The 27,985-nt window shown below is 35.4% G+C and overlaps 1 protein-coding gene across 3 annotated transcripts in view; it reads left to right on the top strand.

The window, feature by feature from the left end:
- magi2b (membrane associated guanylate kinase, WW and PDZ domain containing 2b) overlaps nt 1-27,985 on the top strand; it is a 227,462-nt gene that overhangs the window by 100,804 nt on the left and 98,673 nt on the right. For all 3 annotated transcript variants that reach the window (XM_056451972.1, XM_056451971.1, XM_056451970.1), the window contains exons 3-5: nt 13,656-13,775; nt 23,983-24,198; nt 25,808-26,027. In XM_056451972.1, the coding sequence (XP_056307947.1) occupies nt 13,656-13,775; nt 23,983-24,198; nt 25,808-26,027 (556 nt within the window). The remainder of the gene's footprint in view (nt 1-13,655; nt 13,776-23,982; nt 24,199-25,807; nt 26,028-27,985) is intronic.

The following is a 27,985-nucleotide window of genomic DNA, read 5'->3' as shown; positions in this document are numbered from 1 at the left end:
GATTAACCTAGTTAAGCCTTTAAATGTCACTTTAAGCTGTGTAGAAGTGTCTTGAAAAATATCTGGTAAAATATTATTTTCTGTCATCATGGCAAAGAATAATGATTAAAATAAATCAGTTATTAGAAATTACTTATTAAAACTATTATGTTTAGAAATCTGTTGAAAAAAAATCTTCTCTCAGTTAAACAAAAATTGGGGGAAAAAATAAACAGGGGGGCTAATAATTCTGACTTCAACTGTATATTCAACCAAATAGACTTATAATATATAAACTTTTCAGAAGTTACACCATTGATATTGTGTTGAAAATGAATCTAAATAAATAAAAATGAATATAAACATGCCTGACAACATGGCATCTTTGTCATTTTTTTTTTTGCAAGTGAAATGCTCTTAAAGGGGTAGTTCACCATTTAATCACACTCAGGTAATTCCAAACCTGTTTGAATTTCTTTCTTCTGTTGAACTCAAATGAGCATATACTGAAGAATGTTGGGGAAAACAATTATACTGTGGAAGTTAAAGGCTGCTTTTCCTCTAACATTCTTTACTATCTTCATTTGTTTTCAACAGGTACAAAAGAAACTCAAAAAGGCTTGGAAGTAGATGATGAATAAATGATGACAGAATAACATTTTTTTTGGTGAACTATCCTTTAATGGCATTTTATTGTCATCAATAGTTCACAGAATAACACAAAACAAATACAATTACTCCAAATAAATACAAATTGTTAATGTCAAGAAACTGGTGTGTGTCCCTACTTCAGTTATTATTGAGGATACATTGTAGATATTATATTCAAAACAATGTCTAGGCATTTAGAAAACAAATCTCTCTCAGACAATGTAATAGGCTGTGCTTTTTGCGGTCGTATGGCAGTAATAACCAGAATGATGTCTGATTGGTCCATTGTTCTTCTAATGCTAATGCTTTTTCCCAGAAGACTGTTTAACTCTTTTATTAACAGATTATTCTATTACTGCACTCTGGTTTTATAATATTTGCTGTTAGCTGTCTTAAGTCAGATGAGTTTTGTTTGACACTTCTAATTCAGTTACTTAATCTTGCTGTGATGATTGAGTAATTTGGCATTTGGATGAATTTGTGATTTAAAGTCAACTGTTTTTTGCAAGTTGTTTAATATTGTGACTAATATTAGATGACATTTTTGGTATTTTGATGGCTTTTAGGCGTGGTTGCCAGGTTTTTGGAGAAGTTGACTTAAAACCCATCCAAAAGGAATGACCATGAACTGTACAAGTTGAATGCTCAATTTTTAAAGCTCTAGTGAAATCGTAATTCTTATTCAAATACTTCTAAATGTTGTTTAACAGAGCAAGAAACTTTTCACAGTATTTCCTATAACATGTTTTTCTTCTGGAGAAATTCTTTTTTATTTTTGCTGGAATAAAAGTAGAATTTTTTTTTTTAAGTTAAATGTTTTTGCCCCTTAAGAAGTATTTTTTTCTGATTAGCTACAAAACAAACCACTGTTGTCCTATGTCTTGCCTAATTAATCAAACCTAATTTGCTTAATTAAAGTTTAAATTGCACTTTAAGCTGAATATCTCGCAAAATGTTATGTACTGTCATAATAGCAAAGACAAGTGAAATTAGTTATTAGAAATTAATTATTAAAACTGTTATATTTAAAATGTGTTGGAAAAAGGTCTTCTCTCCATTAAACAGCACTAATATTAGAAAAAATAATACATTTCAGGGCTAATAATTGTGAAATGATCGGTTAAATAAAGGTTAAATTAAATAACTTAGCAAATATAGTTAAAATTCTAATAAAAAATTCACTCATGAAAAATTGATGAATGGAAAATTTAATCACAATTTAAGTGACTATATATGGTTAGAAAAGTGCAAGTAAATACCTAAAATGGCTTTAATAATTCAAATAACTTTTATTTAAAAAAAGAACTTATATTATCTCAAATATTGATCATTTCAAATGAGAAAACCCAGTTTTAATTTTACTACGTTATGCTTTATGAAGATAACCAATAAGTTATAATTCATGTATTACGCATAGAAACATATCATATTCAAGTTATTAATTATACCTTTATTTTTTCAAATAACACTTGTGAAAATAAAATATCAAAGTATGCACGCAAAAGTTTTCATTAGGTATAAAGGTGTTATTGCTGTTCACCAGATGCAGACGTGTGAACATTTTGAGTTAACTCGCTTCATTCGCTCGTCATATTCGCTTCAAAATAGACGCCGATTCGCATCATGGGCAGGGCTTCTGTCTGCCCGGTGACACTAGCTTTGTTGCTAAATGGCTAACATGAATTTTATTGAGAGAATAGCTGTGATTTTATGTGCTTTAAGAAGGCTAAAAACAGCATATATATTCGTTTGGCGCCGTGTCTGAATCCACTAGATCCTCTCAGAGGTGCAACCATGTCTGTGAGCTCATAAACTCCTCTAGAAGCTTAACCTGGATGATGAAGGCTTTCAGCAGTGCTTCCAACTGACCTGAGCCCAGTTTGATGATCTGTTGTCAGGTGTCAGCAAGAGGATTTTGGATCATGCGGGTTGTCTTATTCATGCGTATTGTGCCGCAGGATGTCTATTCACATCTTTGCGTTGACTTAACATGTAAATTACTTGCGCTTGATGTTTTATCTGCGTCTGGTGTAAACGCAGCATAACGTTACACTTTATGGGTGCTTTCACACTAGCACTTTTGGTCCACCTGGGTTCGTTTGACGTCAGAGTTTGGTACATTTAGCAAGTGTGAACGATGTCTTCTGAACTGGGTGTGCACCCACGAACCATACCCAAGTCTGCCTGAAGGAGGTGGTCTGGGCTACGGTTAGCACGAACTCTGGTCAGGTTCACTTCTGATGTGAATGCAATCGTACCAAATAACGGAAGTGAAGCGCAAACTGTACAACAAACTTTAGTTTTTATAACATTCATTCATGTGTGTATGTCTGTTTCACACGTAACTTGACCTTGGCGACATTGTCTCCTCCACAAATGACTTATGCAGACAACACATTAGTATTTTTAGTATTTTTATGGCAGATAGATGCGAGTCGCTCTCTGTATGTTACCAAAACCAAAAGATTCAGTAAAAGCAGTTCGACCGTGATGTGTATGCGTCTTTCTATTTTGGCGCCTTGGCTTCCATGGGAATCCATCACCTAACAACAGCTGTACACACAACAGCAAGTGTACTGGGGTTCAGAAGGAAAAACGATGGTGTGAACACAAACCAGCGGAGAAGGTGGCAAGTGGGGACAATCAAACTTAGGTTTGGACAAAGCAATTGAACCAAGTGTGGAAGCACCCTAAACGAACATATGAAGAGTTCAGATGCAAAAGCCGCTAAACGTCATTTCCGCCTAAAATAAGATAATGACATTGAGTGAATGCTTTAGGCACGTACTACATGTTCAACAAATAGTTTTGTTTGAAATCATCTAAATCCCAGCGTCAGCGCATTCAGAAATAGCAGTTTGTTTGCAAAAGCCGCTATATCCTGAGAACCAATCAGAAGGCTGAATCGAATCATATGGGTTCAATGTAGCAGCTCACTGATTCTTTTGATGAGAAGGGCGTTTTATTTAAATTTTAAAAGACAGAGTTTGATGAGCTGCATGAGCCTGTCTGCCTGCCAGTGAATGGCAAATGAAAACGTCCCTTATTTAAAACTCTGCATTCGGAGACAGAAAACACACTGTACAGTCGGAAGTGTAGCACGCATTCATAACGTTTGTTTGCGCAGCAGCGCTACTTTGAATAAGTCCGATTTCCTATGAATTAAACAGCAACTCCATTACACGAAAGACAAAGTTAAGATGATGTTCTTTCATTGCGCATGGGTGCTATGAGGATAAACAAGAGACGAAAAAGAGACCAAGATCTTGAGTATAGTGAGGATGAATAAATGACAGCTTCTGAGAGACATCCTCTTTTTTGCACAGTAGGCCTACCTTGTGTTTTATTTGCTAATGCAAGCTATGTTTTAAAAAATAAATATAATATATAAAACTATACATTATTAAGATTACTTCAATAATATATACAATATATATATATTTTAGTAATGGACGATGCACAGATATTGATGTTTCACAATGTTTTTACACTACATTATTTGAATCTAACAAGCTTGTTTACATTGCTCTACTTACATTAAATCCAAATCCCAAATATCAGAAATGCCAACAGATTGTTAAGATTTAATTAATGTCAATTTAAAATTAAATGTTAATTAAATTAAAAAAAAATTATTTAATAAAAAAAAATTATTAAAATCAATGTTATTGATTAATGCATTTGACAGATTTCATTCATTTTCCTTCTGCTTAGTCTCTGGTTTATCAGGGGTTACCACAGCAGAATGAACCGCCACTTACTTGACAGATGTATTTTTAATTTTAGGTGGTTTGTGTATGTGTTTTATGTTTGGTAAAATAATCTCTAATTGCATCTTTAGTGAGTCTTGTTCCAATAGGTGGATTTAGAGGGTTTTGCATAAAAAAGCAGAAGTGGATTTAGCTGGTTTTGACGCAAAAGAAAATTTACCTTGTTAAAAAACACAGAATTGTCTAAAGTGACATTTATGAAAAAAAAAGTTTTTGTTTTTTTTAATAGCTAATAACCGTATTACATATAAAATGAAACTTCTAAAACCTAATCAGAGGATAGAGAATGCTCATTTACAAAAAAAAAAGAGGTCTGATGGATTTAGAGGGTTTTGCATCTAAACTCTAAATATAAAATACCAAAAACCAAAAATATAAATGTTTTCTTGAAATTTTCAAGAGCCGGTTTGTGAATCAAGAAAGTCATATTAAAAATGTAGTCATTTGGCAACCTGTGACATCAAACAATGATAAAAGATATTATATCATATGTATTTATATTTAATAAATATTATAGATGTTATTTGTGTGCATTTGAAATCATATTGGCTTTCATTCAGAATTTCATTCATGTCTCTATAGTTAGAAGCTGACTGTTTTTATTTATTATTATCACTTATCTGATGACCCATCTGTCAAAAATCTAATATTGTTATTAATTACCCACCTGATTACTCTTACATTTTCCTCTGAATAGCCATTAATTTGAGTGCTAAAACAAATAATACAACCCTAATCTCTAATTAACTATAATTTTCTCACAGAACAAAACAAGAGTTTTCTTTTATACCGTTTAATTGCTCAAATGGTAGAATGTTTTCCTCTTTAGGATATCATAATAAAATTCAGTTTACCTGATCATTGATCATTGCTTTGACCTCAAGAAAAGTTATTATGAACAGCAGGAATAGATTTGTTTCTCAGAAGCTTGAATTTGGCTTTTTTTCCTCCTCAGAGTGAGAGTTTTGTGGAATCAGAGACAGTTCGGTCGAGAGCTCAAGGGACTGGATTATGATATCGTTACTAAGAATGTGTCTGGCAAATCCCCAGTGCCTGATTTCTTAAGAGTGTTTGATTACCCTCAGAAGACTCAGCCTCGGTTAACGCATTAATTATGCGCCTGATTTACATAAACGGTCAATATGGAACTTGGAAACAACACTACAGTTGACAGAGTTGCGTTATTGCAAAGTGATTTTTGTTGTTGATTTGACTGTAATTTGACTAATCTATATAAAGCTGAAGAGAGTTTTTAATTCTTTTTCAAATATTTCCCAAGTGCTGTTTACAGGATGTTGTTGTTTTTTAAACACATTTTTAAGCATAATAGTTTTAATATCTAGTTTCTAGCAACTTTTTTTGTCTTTGTCATTGAGTGTTTATAATATTTTACTAGTTATTTTGTGAGATACTAGTATTCAGCTTTAAAGCGATTTAAAGGTGTATGTTAATTAGGTTTACTAGGCAAATTAGATTAATTTAGGTTAACATCAGTGGTTTGTTTTGTAGCTACAATGAAAAAAGAACTGTTACTCTGTTAAACATCGCTTAGGAAAAAGTATAAAAAGTTTACAGGTGCTAATAAGTTTGTCTTCAACTGTATTTAAGGTTCATTTTTAATGGAAATGAAAAAAAGCAAGATGCTGCCAAGGCTGAATTTACTATAACAAAATATTGATTTTATGAAGTAACTGTGCAATTTACAATCACAATTTTATATTTGTAGTATTTCTTAAATATGTAGTATTTTATTCCTGTGATTTAAAAACTGTAACCATAATTTTGTCATCATTTACTTGTTCAAACGCTGTTTGAGTTTCTTCTGTTGAGATTCTGTTGAAAACAGATTTCTTGCATACATGGGGCTCTAGACTAACTTCTTGCACTGGTTGCACTTGTGTGCCTAATAAAAAAAAAAAAATTCACCCGCATCACATTGTATATATATATATATATATATATATATATAATATTGTAAATATGAATATTTTCATATTGTAGCTTTATTTAATAATATATATATTTAATATATAAATATTAAAGATAAATAAGGCCACAATATGAAAAATTAGCTATATTTTTACATCAACAAAAACATGGTAGTGCACTTGTTTAATACAAATATTTGAGATTGAAACATTCAACATAAAAATAAACCGCACAATCTTTTGTATTTAAAAGTTATTTTTTTATTATACTCTGCCTATGCCTAAATCCAAAAAGCACTTAATAATTTATATGTTTATAAATTACACTGATTACACTAAATAACTATATAATACACTGAACAACTAAATTAGGATATATAATCTTTTTTATGTAAATCAAAAGTGATTTAGCAATGCCGCGTCACTGACAAGCCAACCGTAGAGAAACAAAGCACCACAGAAACTGCGGAAACCTCAGTGAGCACTCTTTCCGTTTCGCCTTTCTTTTTTGCACTTAATTATTCTGCGTTTTATGTAAAAAAAATCAATAATGAATAGGCCTACAAGAGTGTATCGTGTGTGTGTGTGTGTGTGTGTGCGCGAGTGCGTGCATGCGTGCATGCGTGCGCGCGTGCGTGCGTGCGTGCGTGTGTGTGCGCGTGTGTGTGCGTGTGTGTGCGTGTGTGTGCGTGTGTGTGTGTGTGTGTGCGTGTGTGTGTGTGTGTGTGTGTGTGTGTGTGTGTGTGTCCGTCTGTCCGTCCGTCAGTCAGTCACCAACTGCATGTCCTGTCTTTTATCACTGAAGCCGCTCTATTCCAAAACCGAAAATTACTTGGTCAGTCTGGCAATATTTCAGCTTTTCATTTATTGAAAAGTCAATTTAGCTGAGCCAATATTCAAAAATTGCAGTTAAATAACTGTGACGTGCGGCCACACATCAAATCTGAGGTCTTGTCTCATCTCTCTCGTTGTCATCCAGACATCGATAATGTTACGTAGACGCCACACAAGTGTCAAGTTGCAAAACTGAGACTGTAGGCTACCAGCTGACAGTTACACAGCTCAAGCCTTTGCGAAATCTGTCAAAATACGGCACTAAAATTAACAGTCATAAATGTCTTTGAGCCAAAAGTCTATCTGACAATCAGAGCCAATGTTATGTAGAAGTTGAGTAGCCTAATAATTATATTAATTCTAATAAAATTAAAACCAAAATACAATTAATTGCATTTTTCGTTTGATAAAAAATATACGGAAACGAAAAAATCTCAAAGGGTGGCAGAGTGCCTCTGGTCACACTCTAGAGCCCTGATCCAACAATATTTGGCTAGAAAATGTGATTAATCAAAATTCTGAATTTTAAAGAATTCAAAAAAGTTGATTTAAAATTTTAAGAGAAATTTTATTTGAAATAACAGTCTTTTGAAAAATTCTAAATGTTTTATTACACGCTAAAAAAAGTCTGGGTTGTTGTAACCCAACATTGGGTCTGTTTAAAAAAAACAAAAACGTTTTAATGCAATGATTGGGTTTGTCCATATTTTACTCAGCGTTGAGTTAAAACAAAGCAGCATTTTTAGAGTGTTTAATTTTTGATCACTTAAATGAATAAAAGTCTTATTTGTTTCTTTTAAATAAACCCAACATGTGCCAAGAAAATTTCCACCCACACAATTACACCAGTGCCAGTCTGAACCACTGATACTAAGCAGGATGGATCTTTGTTTTCATGATGTTTACGACCCAGCCATCTGAATGTTACTGCAGAAACAGAGATTCATCAGATCAGGGAAACTTTTTTTTTCAATCTACCAATTTTGTTGAGTTTGTTGAGATTATTGGACTTTTTCAGACCATTCTCTGTAAACCCTAGAGATGGTTATAATGGTTGGAGTGAAAAATCAAATGAGCAGTTTCTAAAATCCTCAGACCAAGACGAGTTTGACCATCTCACTTAAAGCGACTCACTTAAAGCAACTATCTCACTTAAAGCGACCATCTCACTTAAAGCGATAATTTACACTCAAATATAAATTTACTAACAAATTGGACACCTTCCACTTGTTCCAAACCTTTTACGGGTTTCTTTTATCTGTTGAACACAAAAGAAGATTTTTTTGAAGAATATTGTAAAATGGTAACTATTGATATCCATAATAGGAAAAACAACCACTATGGAAGTCAATTACGCCCCAATTATAGGGGAAAATAACATGGGCACAATAAACAAAATAAGGTTGTGAGTGGATTTCCCAAGGAAAACAAACAACTTATGCAAAAAACGTATGCAAAAGATCTCTTTTGGTCAACAACCAAACGCTGACACTCAGTTGAGAGTAATTGAATAGATTTATTACAGAAAAAGTAACAATTTAATAGTAAGTAATGTGTATTTATATAGCGTATTTATAGTGTATGGTCATACACCCAAAGCGCTTCACAATCATGAGGGGAGGTCCACCAGTGTGCAGCATTCACTTGGATGATGCGACAGCAACTACAGGACAACGGTGCCAGTGCGCTCACAACACACCAGCTATAAGGGTAGTGAAGAGACAGTGATGCAGCCAATTTGGTGGATGGAGATGATTGGGAGGCCATGCTGGGTAAGGGCCATTGGAGAGAATTTGGCTAGGACACCAGGGGTTACACCCCTACTGTAAGTGCAATGGGTTTTTTAATGACCACAGAGAGTCAGGACCTCAGTTTAATGTCTCATCCGTAAGATGGTGCCCACTGACAGTATAGTGTCCCCTTCAGTATACTGGGGTATTAGGACTCACACAGACCGTAGGTTGAGCACCCGCTGCAGTTTTCCCATCCAGGTACTGACCAGGCTCGGCCCTGCTCAGCTTCAGTCTTGGGCTGCAGGGTGATATTGATGTGGCAATTGAGCATCTCGTCAAGGTGGCCACTGGCCAAAATAACAAACAAAAAATCTACAAAGTAAATAAACTAAATAAACCTGTAAGTCTTTAAAATACAGGAAGCTCACTTTCCTCCCTAAACATAAACAAAGTCAAAAGTAATCAAAATAAGTAGGCAGGCCACCCCTACAAACTCAAACTCTCAAAAAGTTACAAGCTTGAACATTTGTACAAGAATAAAGTTTGGTCTTCGGCCAGAACGTTAGGGAAATCCAGGAGCTCTCCACTCCCAGCAACCATCACACTAAAAATGAGCTCCTCGAACTCTGCCGGAAGTTCATTTTATAGCTTTCCGCAACCAGCAGCCAATGAGAACCTGGACCACTTTATGGGAGCCTATGGGATAGCACAAAAACAATACAAGAAGGCAGGACAAAGAAAAAACATGCAATTCACAACAAATAAAAATAAATAAACATTAGTCATAACAAAGTCAATTGTTTTAATTATTATTCAAAATATCTTCTTTTTTTTAGAAACTAAAATAGGTGTGTGGCAAGTCTATAGTGAGGAAATGATGTCCGAATTTCTTTTAAATCACTTTAATTCTGAAGCTTGGTTTAAACTACAGCAGATCTTCTAGACTACGTATACACGCGTACATTCATTGAGTTGCTGCTGTTTTATTGGCTGATTAAATATTTCACTACAATTCGTGACTTTTTGCTTTAATTTGTACAATTACGTTCGTACATTTTAGTACGATTTTCTCATCCACCAATGAAAATAAGGTTTAGGGGCGGGTTTTGTGACACACTGCCAATCTTAGGTTGCTAATTAGAACAATGAAATTAGTCACTTTTCTGACAATATGTAAAATAATAAGGTATCCTTGTAAGATCGTCATGGATATTTATAATAACCAACAGTTGAACTGGTGTTCTTAATAAAGTGTCAACCAATAAGTGTATATACAGTTTCTCACTTTTCTAGAAGTATTAAAAAATAAAATATGTCATATCTGTAATTATTTGAATGTAAACTGCTGTAAGCAGGCCAGGGCTGAGAGCCGTGGGAGCGACACTAAGTTGAGGAATGTACACTGAATGTTAATGTGAAACACCTGCATGGCACACTGGTCTTAAACCCCACTGAGGAGCTCCAGAAGGATTTAAAGAGGAGTGGAGGGAGAGAGGACCAGGACTGGGACGGTTTGTGCTTTGTATGTGCGACACTAAGCTGTGATGCTGGTGCTTCTTGCTTCGGTTGCTTATTTTTAATTAGAAAATTGTTTGTCTTTGTTAAGCTGATCTCTGCTGCTGTCTTCTTCCCATACCTATAAACTTTGTTATTTGGACAAATACAGTTTTTGTGTGGGGATAGTTCACCCAGAAATAAAGATTCCATCATCATTTACTTATCAAGTTGTAGCATATATAGTTTAAATAGAGAGTTTCTTTCTTCTTTTGAATCCAAGGGAGATATTTGGAAGAATGTTGGTGGTACCATAATGTTAGGGCTGCCCCGCTAATAGTTAGTTGACTAAGATAGGTTTAGTCGACTAAAATATGATTAGTCACTTAGGGTTTCAGCCGAACAAATGGCTTATGTTTTCTGCCAAAAATGCTAAACCTTTTATGCGTTTTGCTTATTTGTATACACAACATCTGCATTTTGTGACTGAAAACGTGTAAATCTGAAAATGGGTTGTGTACATTTTTAAAAGCCACCATTGTCGGGTCTATGTAAACACCCAAAAACGAGAGTCCTCATGAGTGTGCTCATTCAGCAAAGTGTGGATTTATATCACTTTACAACCAACAGTGGAGACCCATCCTAAAGTCCCCAAGAAATCAAAACTAACCATATGATTTTGTTAGCTCACAGTGACTAAGTTTACGTGGACATCAGTTATCAAATTATTTGCCTTAATCTAATGAAGACAATAATAAGATTAAGGCGTTTACATGAGTTGCTATTTTTAATGTTCTTTTCATGATCCAGTTTTACATGTTATAGCAGATAATTTGATTAACGTCATTACATCACCACGCTGTCCGCATTTTGTCTGGAGTTTCATGTTATTTCGGGTGTCTCATTTTTAATTTGTCGACGTTAACTGCACTTTGGCACTTTCATTTTCATTCGGGAACATTTCATGCATGCCCCCCGTGACAAACGAGATATTGGATGCAATTATGAACTGCTGGATAAGTGTTGTTTTAATAGAAGTTTATAACGCATGCTGAATGGAAGAAAAAAACCTCTGCATTTCACGATACAGGCGTCTGTGCTCTGCGCTGACTTGGTAGGTGCAAAGAGTGTCAAACAGCCAAGTGTGGGTATGTGTGTGTGGACTATCCTGTCGCATAACGGTGAAAAGTCCTACATGACGGTAATAGTTCGATTAAGGTGTTTACATGTCTGTTCTGCACTTCAATAATGCGACTAAAATCAGCATACTCCACATGTCTCAGTTCGATTATGACCTTAATCAGATTAAATTAATCAAAAATCACTGTTTGCATGGTTAACTCTTAATCAAAGTATTGTCTTAATTGTAATAAAATCAAATTATTGGTGTCCATGTAAACGTACTCACTGCCAGTTTTGTGGTGAACAATTTATCTGTGCATGTCATTAAGAAAGGAAAAAAAGTTGTTTGCCTTTCTAATCTTGAAATCTGAAAATTCCTGTTTGTTTTCAGTTAAATTATAAGATTACGTGATTTTGAGATAATGGGCATGGCTACCATACTTAAACACACTGGTTCAACTGACAGTTTTGACAACAAACAGATATGGTGAGGACGAGGTGTCTGTTACGTTGTAATAACCCTTCTAAAACCCCTTTCCCGATCTTTTTGAATGAAATGTCTACTTTACCACATCCAGTCAGCTCGCAGTAGAAAAAACAAGCCACACCCACTGTTTGCCCAATTAAAATTCAGTTTCTCTAGGAACTGCGTCACAATACGGAAAAACATAACGATCGCAGCTTCCGGTTCATTGGGATTTTAAGGCCGATTTGTACGTCTGTGTCAAGTAGGCCTGTTACAATAATCAATGTAGCGTCTTATCGCGCAATATTTGACCATGACCTCAATCATTTTTGGTGTTATGTTATATTTACAAATTCACAAATAATGGTAAAACCATTTTACGAGGGCTTTTACATTTTTCCTCACCGATGTCAAAGTTAATAATTGGACATTTATTTAATATTACACTTAATTGGTTAAATAATCTGACATTTACATTATTTTTGACATCAAATTAAAGAATCTAAATAACATTAAAAATGAAAAGCTTTAGTCCTTTGAAAGTGTTTATGGCTATTTGCGTTTTTACTGTATGTTGTTGTATAATCATTATATCAGAGGCATCTAAAAATGACAACAATATTGCTTATCGCAACAATTTCTGTGACAGTATATCCAGGGTTCATACGGTCATGGAAAACCTGGAGAAGTCATTGAATTTTGACATGCCATTTTCCAGGCCTGGAAAAGTTTTGATAAAACGGAAAAACCCACAAAGTTTTGGAAAAGTCAGTTCAATTCAATTCACCTTTATTTCTTTAGCGCTTTTACAGTGTAGATTGTGTCAATGCAGCTTCACATGAAAGATCATAGTAAATTGAAACAGTGTCAGTTCAGTTTTCAGAGTTTAAGTTCAGTTCAGTTTAGTCTGTTCAGTGTGGTTAATAATCACTACTGAGAGTCCAAACACTGAAGAGCAAATCCATCGATGCGCAGCTCTACAGGTCCCGAACCATGCAAGCCAGTGGCGACAGCAGCGAGGAAAAAACTTCACCAATTGGTGAAAGTGAAGAACTAAAAAACCTTGAGAGAAACCAGTCTCAGATGGCACGACCATTTCTCCTCTGGCCTAACGTCTTGTGCAGAGCTCCAGTTAAGGTGCTGGAGGCTGGTAACTGGACTTCAGTGAAGTCTTGTCTGTCCCTGGAGCGTCACAGGAATCTCATGCTCTCCACTCCTCCATGATCACCACAGTAGCTGCTCAGGATACGGCCTGCTCCAGGATCATGGAAACCTTGGGATCATCTTGTCACTGGTCTTGTATCTAATCAGCGGCGCTGCATAGTCTGAGGGCCTCGGGATGAGTGTCTCCAGGTGGAAATAGAGAATAAAGAGAATAATTATGAACAAGATCAGGCTCAATTCTCCACTGTGTCACGTTAAAAGAACTTTTTTTACAACTAGTGCTGCACCTCAATATCAGTCCCAAAGCAGTCGACCAATCAAAAGATCTCGAAGGTGGGCCAGGCATTGCAAGATTCTGTTTACAATAGGATGTTGGCATAACGACAAAAATATGTATTATGAGTGAATGCCCCCTAAGGCTTTTTTTGTGCCTAGCCTTTCTTTTTTTTTGCCCTGCTTTAGCGTTAATATTCTGACAGGTGTGATAGAGTATGTGTATTCTTTTTGTCCTCAGGTACAACGAGGCAGCCCAAAGAGGGAGAGGTCCCAGGTGTGGACTACAACTTTGTGAGCGTTGAGCGGTTTATGGAATTAGAGAAAAGTGGGGCCTTGTTAGAAAGTGGAACGTACGAAGGTAAGTTGAATTCCACCGCTAAACCTCCATAAATCTTTACCTCTAGAAATAAAGCTTATGTCGCACCTGTTACACCATAGCAGCCTGGAATATAAATTTTTCCTTACATTTGCTCGATGGTCCCGCAAGAAGGAGCGTGTGTGGTTTTGACATTGAGCAAAGGTATTCAGAACTAGTGCAGTTTGGTCTCCTGAGAGCCGACATTGAGGTGTGTGGACTACTTTCACACGCAGGTTCATGAGAGGAAGATCCTAATTGTGAATCTGGGAGGCATTGCATCATAACAGGGGAATTTACAGTGGACACATTTAAGATATTCGACTTTTCCTATTATCATCATATGTCAGTTAGATTTTTGAGACATTTATTGTTGAGGACAATAATGTAATAATTTATCCAATAATCCAAGTTACAAAAGACAATGTCTCTGCATATATTATAGTTTAGTAATATCACACTGCAAAAAGGCTGTTTTTCCAAACGTCAGCATGTCAGCTCTATTGCAGATTTAGTTAATATTGAGTTCGAATTTAGACACTATATTGTCTGTTTTTTATTGCTTCACCAAAGGTAATACTTCCAAACAAAGCCAAAGTGGAACATTTGTGCAACACAGCTGTTTCATTTATGCAGGATTTGGTTTTTGAACAAATAATTTAAGTTAATAATTCACAGATGCACAAATCACTCATATTTGCCATCACGTACTTGGTTTGGTGTCGTGTTAATTTATCATTGACAGTCCAAACCAGCCAAGGTGGCAGTAAAATAAATTCGCCAAAATAGTGAGATGTCATTTTTGTCCAAATAAATTCTTTGTTAAATCTCAATGAAAAAATAATAAAAATCTTTATCATATTTTTCAAATTGATTTTATAATTTGTAAGAAGTTTACAAAATAACTAAAAAACCATTATTAGCTTTTATTAGTCTTAAGACTAACTATTATTAGCTATTATATCAAAAGTGGGAATGTTAATATCAGATAGGTAAAAAAAAAGTAAAATTTAAAGCTTTAAATTTCACAATGAAACCGTTTTTGGTGAAAATGAGAGACTTCTTTCATAAACATAAAATCCAAGCTGACCAACTAGATTTGAACATTAGTGTATTTGATGTTTGTCATCTAGAAAAAGTTGCAAAAATTTATATATGAGCAATATCACACGAGTAGCAGTGCGATTATGGCTGTATATCGGCACTTGTGGGAGGCGTGCGTTGACTCGAGGTCATAGGCCGAGTGCCTTAGTGTCCCACCAGTGACAATATACTGTACAGCCATATCTCACTGCTACGAGTGTAATATTGCGTTTAAACAACTGATCAACTGCATAATCCTGTGTATAAAAAGAAAATCAAACACGGAGAGTCTAAAAACCCTTTTGTGTTAGGAACTACTTTTATATCCGCCATTCCTTTACATCTACAGCAGACCGCCAGAACAGCAGAAACCGTTGCTACTTCACAAACATTGCTTTAGAGCTAGTATTTGAATGATTCTTTAGCGTAATGTCTAAAGTGATGAAAAAACAGGTGATTTTGCTGACATTTTAAGATCATAAGGCTGAACGACATAAAATGCCATAAGTCTAAAGAGATTTCCCAGTATTTCAGTTGCAATTAGGAGATCACAGATATTAACTCTGAAAAGCCAAACAAAGCAAACACTAGCAGATTTCTATGCAGGGCTCATCAATAAGGACGGCCCGATGGCCCGGGGCCAGCATGCGAGGCGCTCGGGACAGTAGACAGGATCGTTACTGGCCCGATCTGTCCTGCTTTGTCACAAAAGTTCAATTTGCCTGTGACTATTTGTCAATTGCGTATGAAAACAGTTTGTGTTTTTAAGCCTTTAAATGCTACCTTTTCTGTGATATCGTAAACACCATATTGCTTTTGTTCCTCTTATCTTATTGGTTGTTGTGAGCATGTCGTTTTTTGTAACCTGGTGAAAACCAGAATCTGAACCGCTGGCCCAATCGGGCCAGTAGAAAAAATTCTTTGCGTTGAACCCTGCTATGGTATAAATACATCTACACTACAAAATACAAAAGAGAGAGATCGACTTAGAATGTCACTTACCTGTTCTGTAATGATTTGTTCAGCTATAATTTAAAATGTATTCTAAAAAATACTCTTTTTCTCCCTTCAGGACTTATAATGCGGTAATGTCTAACTACATTGTTGCCTAAAAAAAGCCTCAAAAGTACATTGTTGTCCAACAGTTGCAATATTTGTCAAACAATAGTAATATACAAGGGTGAGGAGGCTGTAAGAGTGCTGATATCGCTCTAATATCTTATGGCTATCAGCCAATCAGATTCAAGAACCAGTAAGAACTGTATTTCCCATTAATTGCTATATCTAGTTAGAGCACACCATCTGCTTTCTCACTAGCAATAGCTCAAAATATAGTTATAGGATATTTAAATAAAATCAGTGCAGCTGTATGTAAGGATGTGACAAAATGTCAGGCTGCGAGATCTTGCGAGACTAAATCGCAACGACATTTCTCGTGGAGGTAAAACGTTGTCTTGTGAGTTGGGATGTTATGATGAAGGGTGAGGGTGAATTTAGCACTGACGATTGGAGACAGGATTGAATTAGAACTGCACATCATGCTTTGCACACAACTGACAGGCTGGCCTTGGAGTTGCGCGTCACTCGGTTAGGAGTGTGATGTAACCGATTATTATTATTTTTTTGTTCTTTACCAGAGTTCAAAGGTTGCCGCGTCCAAAAGCAGAGGCTGCTACAATTGCAACCACACACATTATTATTACGTTATTAACCACGGCTCATAACATACCATGGAATAGCACTTTAGATATGCTTAAAGCCATAACCGTCTGAGTATTACTATTTCAATCGCATTATTAAAGAGCCCATATTATACATGAAATAGGGTCATATTTAGGTTGTAAGGGTCTCCAACAACAGTCTAATATGCATGCAAGGTCATAAAACACTTTTATGGTCTTATAATCTGCATTTATTTTTACCTAATTATCCCAGCGACTCCCACATGAATCGTTCAGCGATTCATTTGTTCCCAACCCCCTCCTCAGCGCGAAGCTAATCTGCGCTGATTGGACCGATGACAGCCTGCTGCGATTGGTCGACAGTGACAGGCTTCAGCGCGAGACAGAGTGAAATGCCCAGCTGGTAATCAACTATATAAACGTCGTCACAGTGCACACACGCTTCATAGTGTAAGGCTTTTTTCACACACACACACACAACCCTCCTCAGAAGAACTGGGGAGATCGACGCGAGTCTCCAAGCCTCTCCCTCTCCCTCTCCCTCTCTCTCTCACACACACACACAACGCTCCTCAGAAGAACTAGGGAAAGCGACGCGAGTCTCTCTTTCTCTCTCTCTCTCTCTCTCTCACACACACACACACACACACACACACACACAACGCTCCTCAGAAAAACTAGGGAAAGCGACGCGAGTCTCTCTCTCTCTCTCTCTCTCTCTCTCTCTCTCACACACACACACACACACACAACGCTCCTCAGAAGAACTAGGGAAAGCGACGCGAGTCTCCTGTCTCCTAGCCCCTAGGCGTCACAAACTCGACCTGTTCTTTTTCTCTCTCTCTCTCACACACACACACACACACACATCACGTTCCTCCTCAGAACTAGGGAGATCGACACGAGTCTCCTAGCTTACGATCGCCATAGCAACGACAAACGGCAGTGGAACGCGAGCTCACAAAAGCCTTTAACGTTAAATCCGTAAACAAAGCGGCACGCGTCGCGTTTTTAACGTGGCTTACATGCGATAAGAGATTATAAAGAGTAACCGCGTGTACTGTACCAGGTTAACAAGTAACAAAACACAATAAATACATAATTTGCAAGTTAAACGAGGCAACAATTTTAATCGCACTTACTTACACTAGTGAATAAACCTCAACCACTGACTCTTCACAGTTTCATCTTTGGGTAGAGACTGTCAATATTATCCATCTGAGCACAGCGTGACTTCATTCGACTGGCGGCGTCTGTGTGTGTGTGTCTAGTGTTTTTTCTGTGTTAGTGGGCGGGGCCGCAGGTTTCAAATCTCCCTGGTTTGCGCGCGTAACTACTGGCGAGGCTTGTGTTTCGTGGCTGCGTCATCGCGAAACACCTAATGACTCGTTATCAAGACGACTCGTTTGAAGCACTATGAGTCGACTCTTTTATAGATGAATCAATAGTTTTAAACACTGTACACTTACAGATTTAAGCCTTAGCTGGATATTTCACTTCACTTAGAGCTGTGTTACACACTACATGGAAGGGCATTTTCAAAAACCCATAATATGGGCTCTTTAAAGTGCAGTACAGACATGAAATGCTGTAATCAAACTATTACTGTTGTGTAGGACTTTTTGCTGCATTTTGCGACAAGATAAGCCATAGTCGTCATTATAATCATTGCCGAACACACGTTTATGCTGTCCCAAAAAAAAGGAAGCTGTTGCTGAATGAAAGTGAAACTGTTGAAAAATTAAAAACAAAAAAAAAGTTTAATTAGTGAAAAGAACTTCGATTCTTATGTGAAATTGTACAGGGAAGAAGCCAGTCAGTGGAGTTTATAGCTAAATATTTAGCAGTGTTTTGCCTTTATGACACAGTTCATTAGAATAAATGTAAAATAACATTCATTACAAGTTGATAAAAAAGCACTTAAATTGTTTTACGTTTTGTGATTTTTAGTTGAATAAAAATCTTATTTTCCATTCATATATTAGCAAAAAATTGTGTAGTGTTTGCATGTCCTTTACTGCATAGAATTCATTGAAATAGAAATAAAATAACATTCATTACAAGTTGATTTTAAAAAACAACCAAATAGTTTTGCAATTTGTGTTTTTTTTTTGTTTTGTTTGTTTTTTTCAGTTGAATAAAATATTTTCCATTCATGTATTTCATTATTGAAGATTTCTTAAAAATACTGTAAAAATCTTGTCTCGTTCTCATGAACTCAATCTCGTGACGTTTTTCGTCTCGTGGAGTAAGCATCTCCCCTAGTCACACCCCTAGCTGTAATGTATATTCATTTTTTTTTTTTTTTTGCTGTTTCATGTAGTTTTATTTGAGGTCATCACAGGTCATTTCAAGTCCACTCTTTAGTCTATAATTCTGGGTCACAGACTGTAAATTAAATGAGTCTATGAACTTCACCTCTTCTGTTTCTGTCCCAACAGACCCGTAAATGAATTCATAAATCCTGTGCCATACCCACACAGGAGCTCAGTTTTTAATCATTAAACAGATTTCCCTCGATACACATGATTTCTTTTCAATCTTGAATGAAGCGATTGAGTCGCCGGTGAATGAGGGTGCCATAATAACAAATAGCGCACTAAAAAAAAAAAGAATAACTCAGGCAAAGTTATTGAAAACATGATTGAAGAGTTATTTAAAAAATTAGACTTTTTTTTGCATGCCAAGTAGTTATGGAAACATTTTTCAAAGCTTTGACCCACATCCAGTTCTGTTTTGACTTGCATAAAATAAAAAATAAAAATAAATTCCATGGTTTTAGGTGAAAACAACACTAAAATCCTTAAAATGCCTATTATTTATATATATATATCTATATATAGATATAGATATATATCTATCTATATATTTATATCTATTATTTCGGATTTTTTATACTACTTTTTTAAGATAAAAGTGTTTAAAAAAACAATAACATTGTGATAATACGTTAATAACATGATAAGAGTGATTTGTTTTCACATTAACACTCTGGGGTCGGCAACCACGTATACGCATTTTGAGGTGTCTTCTGTTGATAATGCCGAAAAGAACTTAAATTACGCTTTCAGTTTTGATCGTACAGATAAGAGCAACACATTAATCAAAGCAGTTAGGTGTCTACTTTTTTGTGTAGACTTAATAACAACAAAAGTGTGTGCTTTTGCAAAATAAGGAAAATAAACAGTGTACGCATTCTTTCTTTTGTCTCTCCGCGAACTGTTTTTAGAAACGCGTCAGTAAAATGCACTGAAACTCAGAGAAACTAAAACACACAGACATGGGACATATATCTATAGAAAGTTTGACGCGTCTACTTTTAAATGCAGTAAGTGTATGTTGAAAATATTGTTTGATGAAGTAATCAGTATGAAACCAACTGTATGTTTAGTTTCTCAGTCTGTGCTCATTATTTTTAATGCGACTACGGCCACGAGGTTTTCTTATTACTATCGTCCACGCGACTTGTAAACTGTGTTCATAAAAAGACATCGGAATCTCCACATGTACGTGAGAGATATACATGAGAGACATACCTGCATAAATCTTGGAAGATGCACTTTCCAACTCAATTTGAAAACAAATGTTGTTTCGCTAGGTAATTCATAGAATTTTCCCGGCAGAGCGCGCATCACGTTGGCTCTTCCCATGTCCGCCTTTAACACAAATGATGACTATAGCTGCCTGAACTCGCACATGCCCACGAACAAACTGGCTGGAAAGGTTGTTACATTTTAATTCTCAAGAGTAAATTGGAATTGTGGCCCATTTAACCTCATGGGACCACCGTGATCTGATGCAGCTTTATTCAGAACGTGGCGCATGTTTTACATGTTATTTATTAAATATTTTATTTATTTTACTGTAGTTGAACCTGTTAAAGTTTGGAAAAAGTTAACTAAGGCTGCAATTATTTGGGCAAAATATAAATAAAAAGTCTTAAAATATTATTTTGATTTAAAGTAATTGTTTTTCATGTTTAAAATATTAATTCTTTTGTTTAAAACATCATTACGCTACTTCAATGTCTCAGAGTCATTAAGAAATTGTTATTAAATGCTGGATTAATGCACAAGAAATGTTTTATTACAACAATTTTACAAACACGTTTTACACCATTTCAAATTGTGCATGCTGTATAAGTACACATACATTGTTTACCTACAGTGTTTACATGGTCATAATACAGCAAGTAATGCAACAAGCATTTAGTCTGGGCTAGCTTTTGCAGTTGGACATTGCTTTACAATGCTCTTGATGGGTGAACATTAGCCAGTGGGGGAGTGTCTTTTGTCTCTCCAGGTGTGAATTATTTATGACCATTTTCACTCCCATAGGGTTGTGCAATTAATTAAAATTCAGTTTCATTTTCGATTTTGGCTTCTAACGATTATGAAAAAACATTAATCGAGATAAATGATTATTGCATCATATACCGCCCCCTTTCCAGTTGGACACATTTGTTGCTCTGCAAAGCTCAGTTTCATGTGAAAATGACTAAAAGCATGTACTGCAATGGAACTTCTGAAGCACGGGATGCGCATCATTCATTGATGAACATTCGAATCAGTCATGTTTTTAAAAGCACGAAAGAGATCGCATGCTGTTGTGTGTATGCGCTCAGCCTCAGAGACGAGCAGAGCACACACATTTAAAGTCATCTTAATGTGAGCACTTTAATGGTCAAAAACATGCAAATTTGGGTCAAAACGCAATGTTTGGTGATTATTCATATTAACCCTAATTTATGTTCTGAACAAACGAGTCGAGAATCAAAAGACATGTGAAAGTGAAACCATAAATCAGAACCTTACTGCTCTTAAAGAGACAGCATGCAATATTCCTGCTGCTGACTGTTGACTACATGTAGGATTGATTTCTGTTATTATATATTTAAAATAATACTTGTATAATATTATTATTATTAATAATAATAATAATAATAATAATAATAATAATAAGTATTATTTATTTCTAAGTACATTTCTAAAAGCAGGTGGTTCGCCCAGGGTGCCATTTAAACTAGAACCGTCACTGATGTGAGGCATGCAGGTTTTCTACATGACGCATTGTAAATACAATTAATCATAAAGCCAAGACACAATATGAAAATGTTATATTACAATTTTTTTTTATCTACACAAAATGCATGTGAGCTTGAACTAAAAGAAAAAAAGAAAAAGTATTTTGCAGTATTATCCCCTTCAATATGTGTCTTATTATTTCTATAAATATTTTGGATCCGTTTTTAAAATTATAAGCTACCTTTTTCTATATTGGAGACAACAACAATAAAACACACATGATGCTCTGCATTTCAGTTATTTTATTCCACTGACATTTTTACCAAAACAATATTTTACTTCAGCAGAATCACAACAGATGTGAATCAAAAAAGGGCTTTTTTTTGTAAAAGGTTCGCAAAAATAAGTTTCACCAAAACTTAACCAAACGACTGTTTAGTAGCATATAGCCTAACTAAAATTAGAAGCTAGCATAATTTGGCACAGCTATAAAACTTAAAGATTAAAATAACTTTTCTTTCAAAATGATCAGTCGGTGGAGGTAAATAAAATAAAGTCAGCCTAATTTAACTATGCTGCTTGCTCTTAAAAACAAAAACAGCCTGAATATTTTACCATGCATGGCTAATAAAACTTAACATAAGGAAGGACTACATATTTTTATTCAAAAAGATCAGTCGGTCTACATGCTCTGATGGAAGCAGAGTGCGAAGTCTATTTACAATTAGACCGGCAGTGGAAAAAACGCGCTCAGCAGGCACAGAAGTTGCAGGAACAGCCAGGTACCACTGGGCAAGGGTGCTTAGCCTTGCAAATGGAGACTCATTTACTTTGCACCACAATAAAGGATCCGGGTTTAGAGAGATGTATGGCTCCCTGAAGTAGCCCTCGATTTTGGTGTCATTTGTAGTCCTCGCCGAAAAGAGTGTCGAGACACGGCGAGCACATGACAGCTGAAAGTATCACATACCAGATGAGCACATTCGCATGGTATTTAAAATGAAACTATTCAGATGGCGCTCTGTGGCGTGGCAGAAATATGAAGTGTCTGTCGTGGCTGGGCACCGCTGTGTACCCTGATTGAAATATACGAATTCTGAAATGCATGACGCTGCGTGGGCTGTGGCACGATGTTTCTGGTGTGTGACCCCCTATATTGGATCTGCACTCAGGTCTCGCATCTAGACCGCAACTCCCTGCAGCCATAACCAATCAAATATCAAACTACCACCCAAATACCAGCATAACCAATCAGAAAGAATAAAAGGAATTCAATTTTAGAGCCAATCATCATCGTTTTCATGCTCAATCGTCGCTGATGCGTTCGATTAATCGAATAATTGTGCACATCTCTAATTATGACCAAAATAATTGTGATTATGATTTTTCCCATAAACGTGCAGCCCTACATTCCCATGCATACAGTATGCAGACCCAAAATAGACTTTACAAAATGTAAATCATTGTAACGTTTTCTTTAAATGACAATAATTTTGACATATTTGTGAAGTAAATATTCTAGCCTACAAGACCAGTTACTCAAAGGCTTGTTCAGGCCCATTCAGTGTGGTTTTTTGGACCTTATTTCAGCTACATTTTTTTCTCCAAAACCTACTAACCACACGTAATATTATTTTCTAAAAAACGCAACCATGTACATCAATATTTATCACATATTATTGTAGCACATTATGTGCTAATTAAAAAAATATATATGTTGGCCAATACTATGCAATAAGTAGCTGAAATAAGCACAAATGTCAGGGTACGTCAAAACATCTTAGGGGCCCCAAAATCGCCTCTGACCCCAGAGGGTTAATAAATTAGAATTTGAAGTTATGTATTGTTTTATAAAATAACTGTTCTTTGAGTCCAAACTAGTATACATGCAATGTATTTATTTATTCTTGTTGATTTGTCACATATTTCTTTTATAATAATATTTTTATATAAACATTTAAAAGTGACATTTCTTTTTTTGGTAATTTGGATCCAGGTATGGGGGGAATACCTTGTATGTTTGGTCACAATTTATTTTGATGGTCCCTTTGTTGAATTTAAGTTGTATTGCATTTACACAAGCCAAGTAGACTGTTAGGTTTGGGTTAGGGTTGGGCTTAGGCTAAGTTGACATTTACTTGCAAAGCTTCTTGAATTCAGTTAAATGTCTGTTTAGCAGCAGTATCAACAGATATTGAGCAGACAGTCTACTAATACTCAAATGGACAATCAAAATAAAGTGTTACCAAATGTTTTTTTTTTCATTAATTCTGCTAAAATGTCTATGCCTTAATTACATGGTAATAACATAGTAATAGCCTAGTAATAACATGGTAACATTGAAAACTTTCACATTCACTCGATAATGACAAGGTTTAATGGTGGATATTGAAGTCCAAAAAATGTATTTTGTGTTCCTAGATAACTTCTATGGCACGCCAAAGCCTCCTGCCGAACCCACGCCGATGCTGTTTAATGTGACGGACCAACTCTTGCCCGGTGCCCGACCAAGTGCAGAGGGGAAGAGGAAGAGAAATAAGTCCGTCAGTAACATGGAGAAGGACAGCATTGAGCCTCCAGAAGAGGAGGAGGAGGACAGTCCGATCATCAACGGCAACGGCATCGCCATCACACCAGGTTATGACCAACCACTGGTTAATTATGGGTGTGGGGTTAATTATGAGTGTGGGCTAAACACTCGGTACAGATTATTTTAAATGTAAGGTGTTAACCTCAAGATGTGGTTTTGAATCATACTGGGTCAATGAGGCTCTTTTTGAATACTGAATATATTTACAGTTAAAGTCAGAATTATTAACCCACCTTTGATTCTATTTTTATTTTTTAAATATTTCACAGTATGTCTGATAATATTTTTTCTTCTGGAGAAAATCTTATTTTTTAGTTTTATTTTGGCTAGAATAAAAGCAGTTTTTTAAGGTCGAAAATATTAGCCCCTTTAAGCTAGATTTTTTCAATAGTCTACAGAACAAACCATCATTATACAATAACTTGCCTAATTACCCTATCCTGCCTAGTTAACCTAATTAACCTAGTTAAGCCTTTAAATGTCACTTTAAGCTGTATAGAAGTGTCTTGAAAAATATCTAGTAAAATATTATTTACTGTCATCATGGTAAAGATAAAAGAAATAAGTCATTAGAAATGAGTTGTTAAAACTATTATGTTTAGAAATGTGTTGAAAAAAATCTTCTCTCCGTTAAACAGAAATTGGGGGGAAAAATAAATAGGAGGGCTAATAATTCAGGGAGGCTAATAATTCTGACTTCAACTGTAAATATGTCAAGGAATGGAGTTGTTTTCTTGTAGTAATGTTAGTAAATGATAACATGCAAAACATATACTTAAGCATTTATAGTTTCATTGTAATGTAAAAAAAAGTAGTAATCCTGTAGATCCGTAAATTAAATCTAAATTTTAACTGATAATCATTAATTAAAACTGTAATAGCCACACAATGCTCATTTGTACTGTGTATTTTAAAAAAAGATCAATATTTTGTGATTTTTACCATTGTATACTTTAAAGAAAGCCCAAATATGAAAATACCACACAGATTCGTTTATGTTAGCAATATGCTAATTTATTATTGAAACATGCTGACAATAATCCTTGCAAATGACATTCTTCTTCATATTTGTGAGTAAGCCAACAATTTGCTTATTTGTTTTTATAAATATATTCACAACATGTTAATTTGAGCGTGAAAGATGTTAGGAACGTGCTAACCCATGCTTACAAAACACTAGTTGACTAGTTGATAGTTAATTCATGTTACCAATGTGCTAATTTGTGCTAGTAACAGGCTAATTCATGCTAACAAAATGATCAAAGTTGTTAACAACATGCTAAATAATACTAGTTACCTATTAAGATGTTAATTTAAGCTAGAAACATGTTAATGATATGATTAACATGTTAATTCATCATAAAAAATGCTAACCCCTGACAGAAACATGTTAACAACATGTTAATTTGTGTTTGAACTTACTAATAACATGGTAGTTCTCGCAAGTTCCATGCTAACCGTATACTAATTCTTGCTAGAAGCATACCAAAGCTTGCTCAGTCATGTTAGAAACATGCCAATTCATGCCAACAATATGCTGACATGTTAGAAACATGTTAGGTGCATGTTCAGTAATGTTAACAACATGTTAATTTATGCTCCTTCATCAACCCACATCAAAGTTTTGCATCTAGTTCATTTTGTTTTCCCTCACAGAATCAAGTGAACATGAGGACAAATCCACCGATGCCTCAGGAGATGTTCCCGTCCAGCCGTGCCCACCCGAGACCCCCACCCTCACAGCCACAGACGTTCCTGAGGAGGAAGGAGATTCTCCCAAATCCCCACAGGACTTGCAGGAGAATGATGATATGGGCTCTTTGCCAGACAACTGGGAGATGGCCTACACAGAGAAAGGAGAAGTTTACTTCATAGAGTGAGTGAAGTGCACTTCAAAGCACACTTCATAATGAAAGAGCTGTGAACATATGGAGCACTACCTGTTGCTGTGTCCTCTTTTGCAGATTGTTATGGATGTCTGAATTATTTATGTGTGCCGTATTGCGCTCACTCGGTTTAATTCAATTCAGTTTTTGACATTTCGCATTTTTGAAATGATTTTATGGATAAGCATGTAAAAATGTATTTACAATATTAACGTTATTCATTCTTTTGAGGGGGTTTAATTCAAGTACTTGCCACTGAAATGAATTTAAAGTTATTAAAAATTTAAATAAGTACAGAAATGATTTTTTTTATATCTAAATATAAATATTTTATTATAATATAACATTATATTAATGTTTTTATTTACATAATTTCAATTATTATTCAGGTACTCTCACAGAATAAAGCCTGACATCTTATCAGCAGCTTGACACAAAGCCCAGACCTTTTGTATAAGACGGAAGGTTTATTAACCGACTAGATGTACATTATCCTGCTTATTACATGGCTACTTGCCACAAAATTGATCTGAGCTGTAATAGTTTACCAGTCATTTTATTAAACATAGCTTAAAAATAACTTTCAGTACTTATTCAGTAACAAGATGGTGCCTAACAGTCAAAATTAGCAGTGTGACAGATAATCATAAACATTTGTATGTGAATATATTCACTAATGATCAAGATGATTCGTATTACCTTGTTGAGCATCTGTTATTAGTTTTAGCGATTTGTTATCTGGCAATACCATGGAATGCAATACCATGGAAGTAATTCAGAGCACTGTGTAATAAAAAATTTAACAAACAAATTCTATAACAATGACAGACTATTAATACATACATTTATAAGAAAATGTATAAGAAAAATTGCAAAAATTTATGATTAAAATCTGATTTTTTTACTGACTCATTTTAATACAGGCTTCCAGGAAACTATTTGTGTCGAAGCAGAAATATGAATGACAGAAATCGTTCTAAATGTTTTAAAAATGCTATTTTTGCTTCTGAAATTTAAATGCACAATACAATTAGAACAGTCGTTTTAACAATTTTGTATGAATAAATATTAAATTAATTAAATTTTAACACTAGTACTACAGCGGTCTTTTCGAATGTTTTTAAATTTTGTCACTTAATACAGGTTGTCCGCGGGGTCTTAAAAGTTGATGAATCAATTATGAGAAAATTAAGGCCCTTAAAATGTATTAAAAAGTCTTAGTCCCGTTTTTACGAAGTCTTAAATTTTCTTCAAGCATTGTCCAAGTTTTTGTTCAAGTGTTTGACTCCAAAAAAGCATAAATTTATTTAATTTCCTCGATTGGTTCAGGCCAGGTGCGTATGGCCAAGCTCCTCTGTCCGGGTAATGTCAAGTAATTTGTTCCGGCCCTCCAAATAGTGTGACCAAGACATCAAATATAAATTTAATTCAGTCGAAAAACGGCCGCTATAGTTATGAAGTGACCTGCGCCTGTAAAGCACGGGCTGCAGTTGAAGGCTGTGCAGAGCGTGAGTCACCTGACATTAAGTGAGTGGTGCGAGCAGCTGAAAACTTTCAGATACTTAAGCTTAAAGGTTTCCCAATGCTGAGTTCTTTTGCACGGAATGAAAGCAACTACACAAAGTTATGCCACCTGTGCGCTAGTTTAAAGTTCCGAGCTTATATCATATTGCGTCTTTTCCGTGCGCAAGTTTGTTATTTCCAATGTAATAATATTTGCAATATGCGTGCGCAAGCGAAGCAACGCGCTCACACCTTTCAGACGCACCAAGTAGAAAACATCTCACGCTGTAGCAGTGAGAGTTGTGTGTGGCTGTCAGTGCAATGTAAACAAAAGATATGTTAGACGAATTATTACAAAATTATTAAAATTCTTACGTATGTATGAACGCAGATGATAACAACAGTTCATATAAATACTTAGCCAATATATAGCTTAAATTTACAT

This window comes from Danio aesculapii, chromosome 25 (genome assembly GCF_903798145.1).
Source record: "Danio aesculapii chromosome 25, fDanAes4.1, whole genome shotgun sequence".
In the NCBI taxonomy this organism is placed as follows: Eukaryota; Metazoa; Chordata; class Actinopteri; order Cypriniformes; family Danionidae; genus Danio; species Danio aesculapii.
The sequence above is the reverse complement of the archived record's forward strand: the minus strand, read 5'-3'. Positions and strand labels throughout refer to the sequence as shown.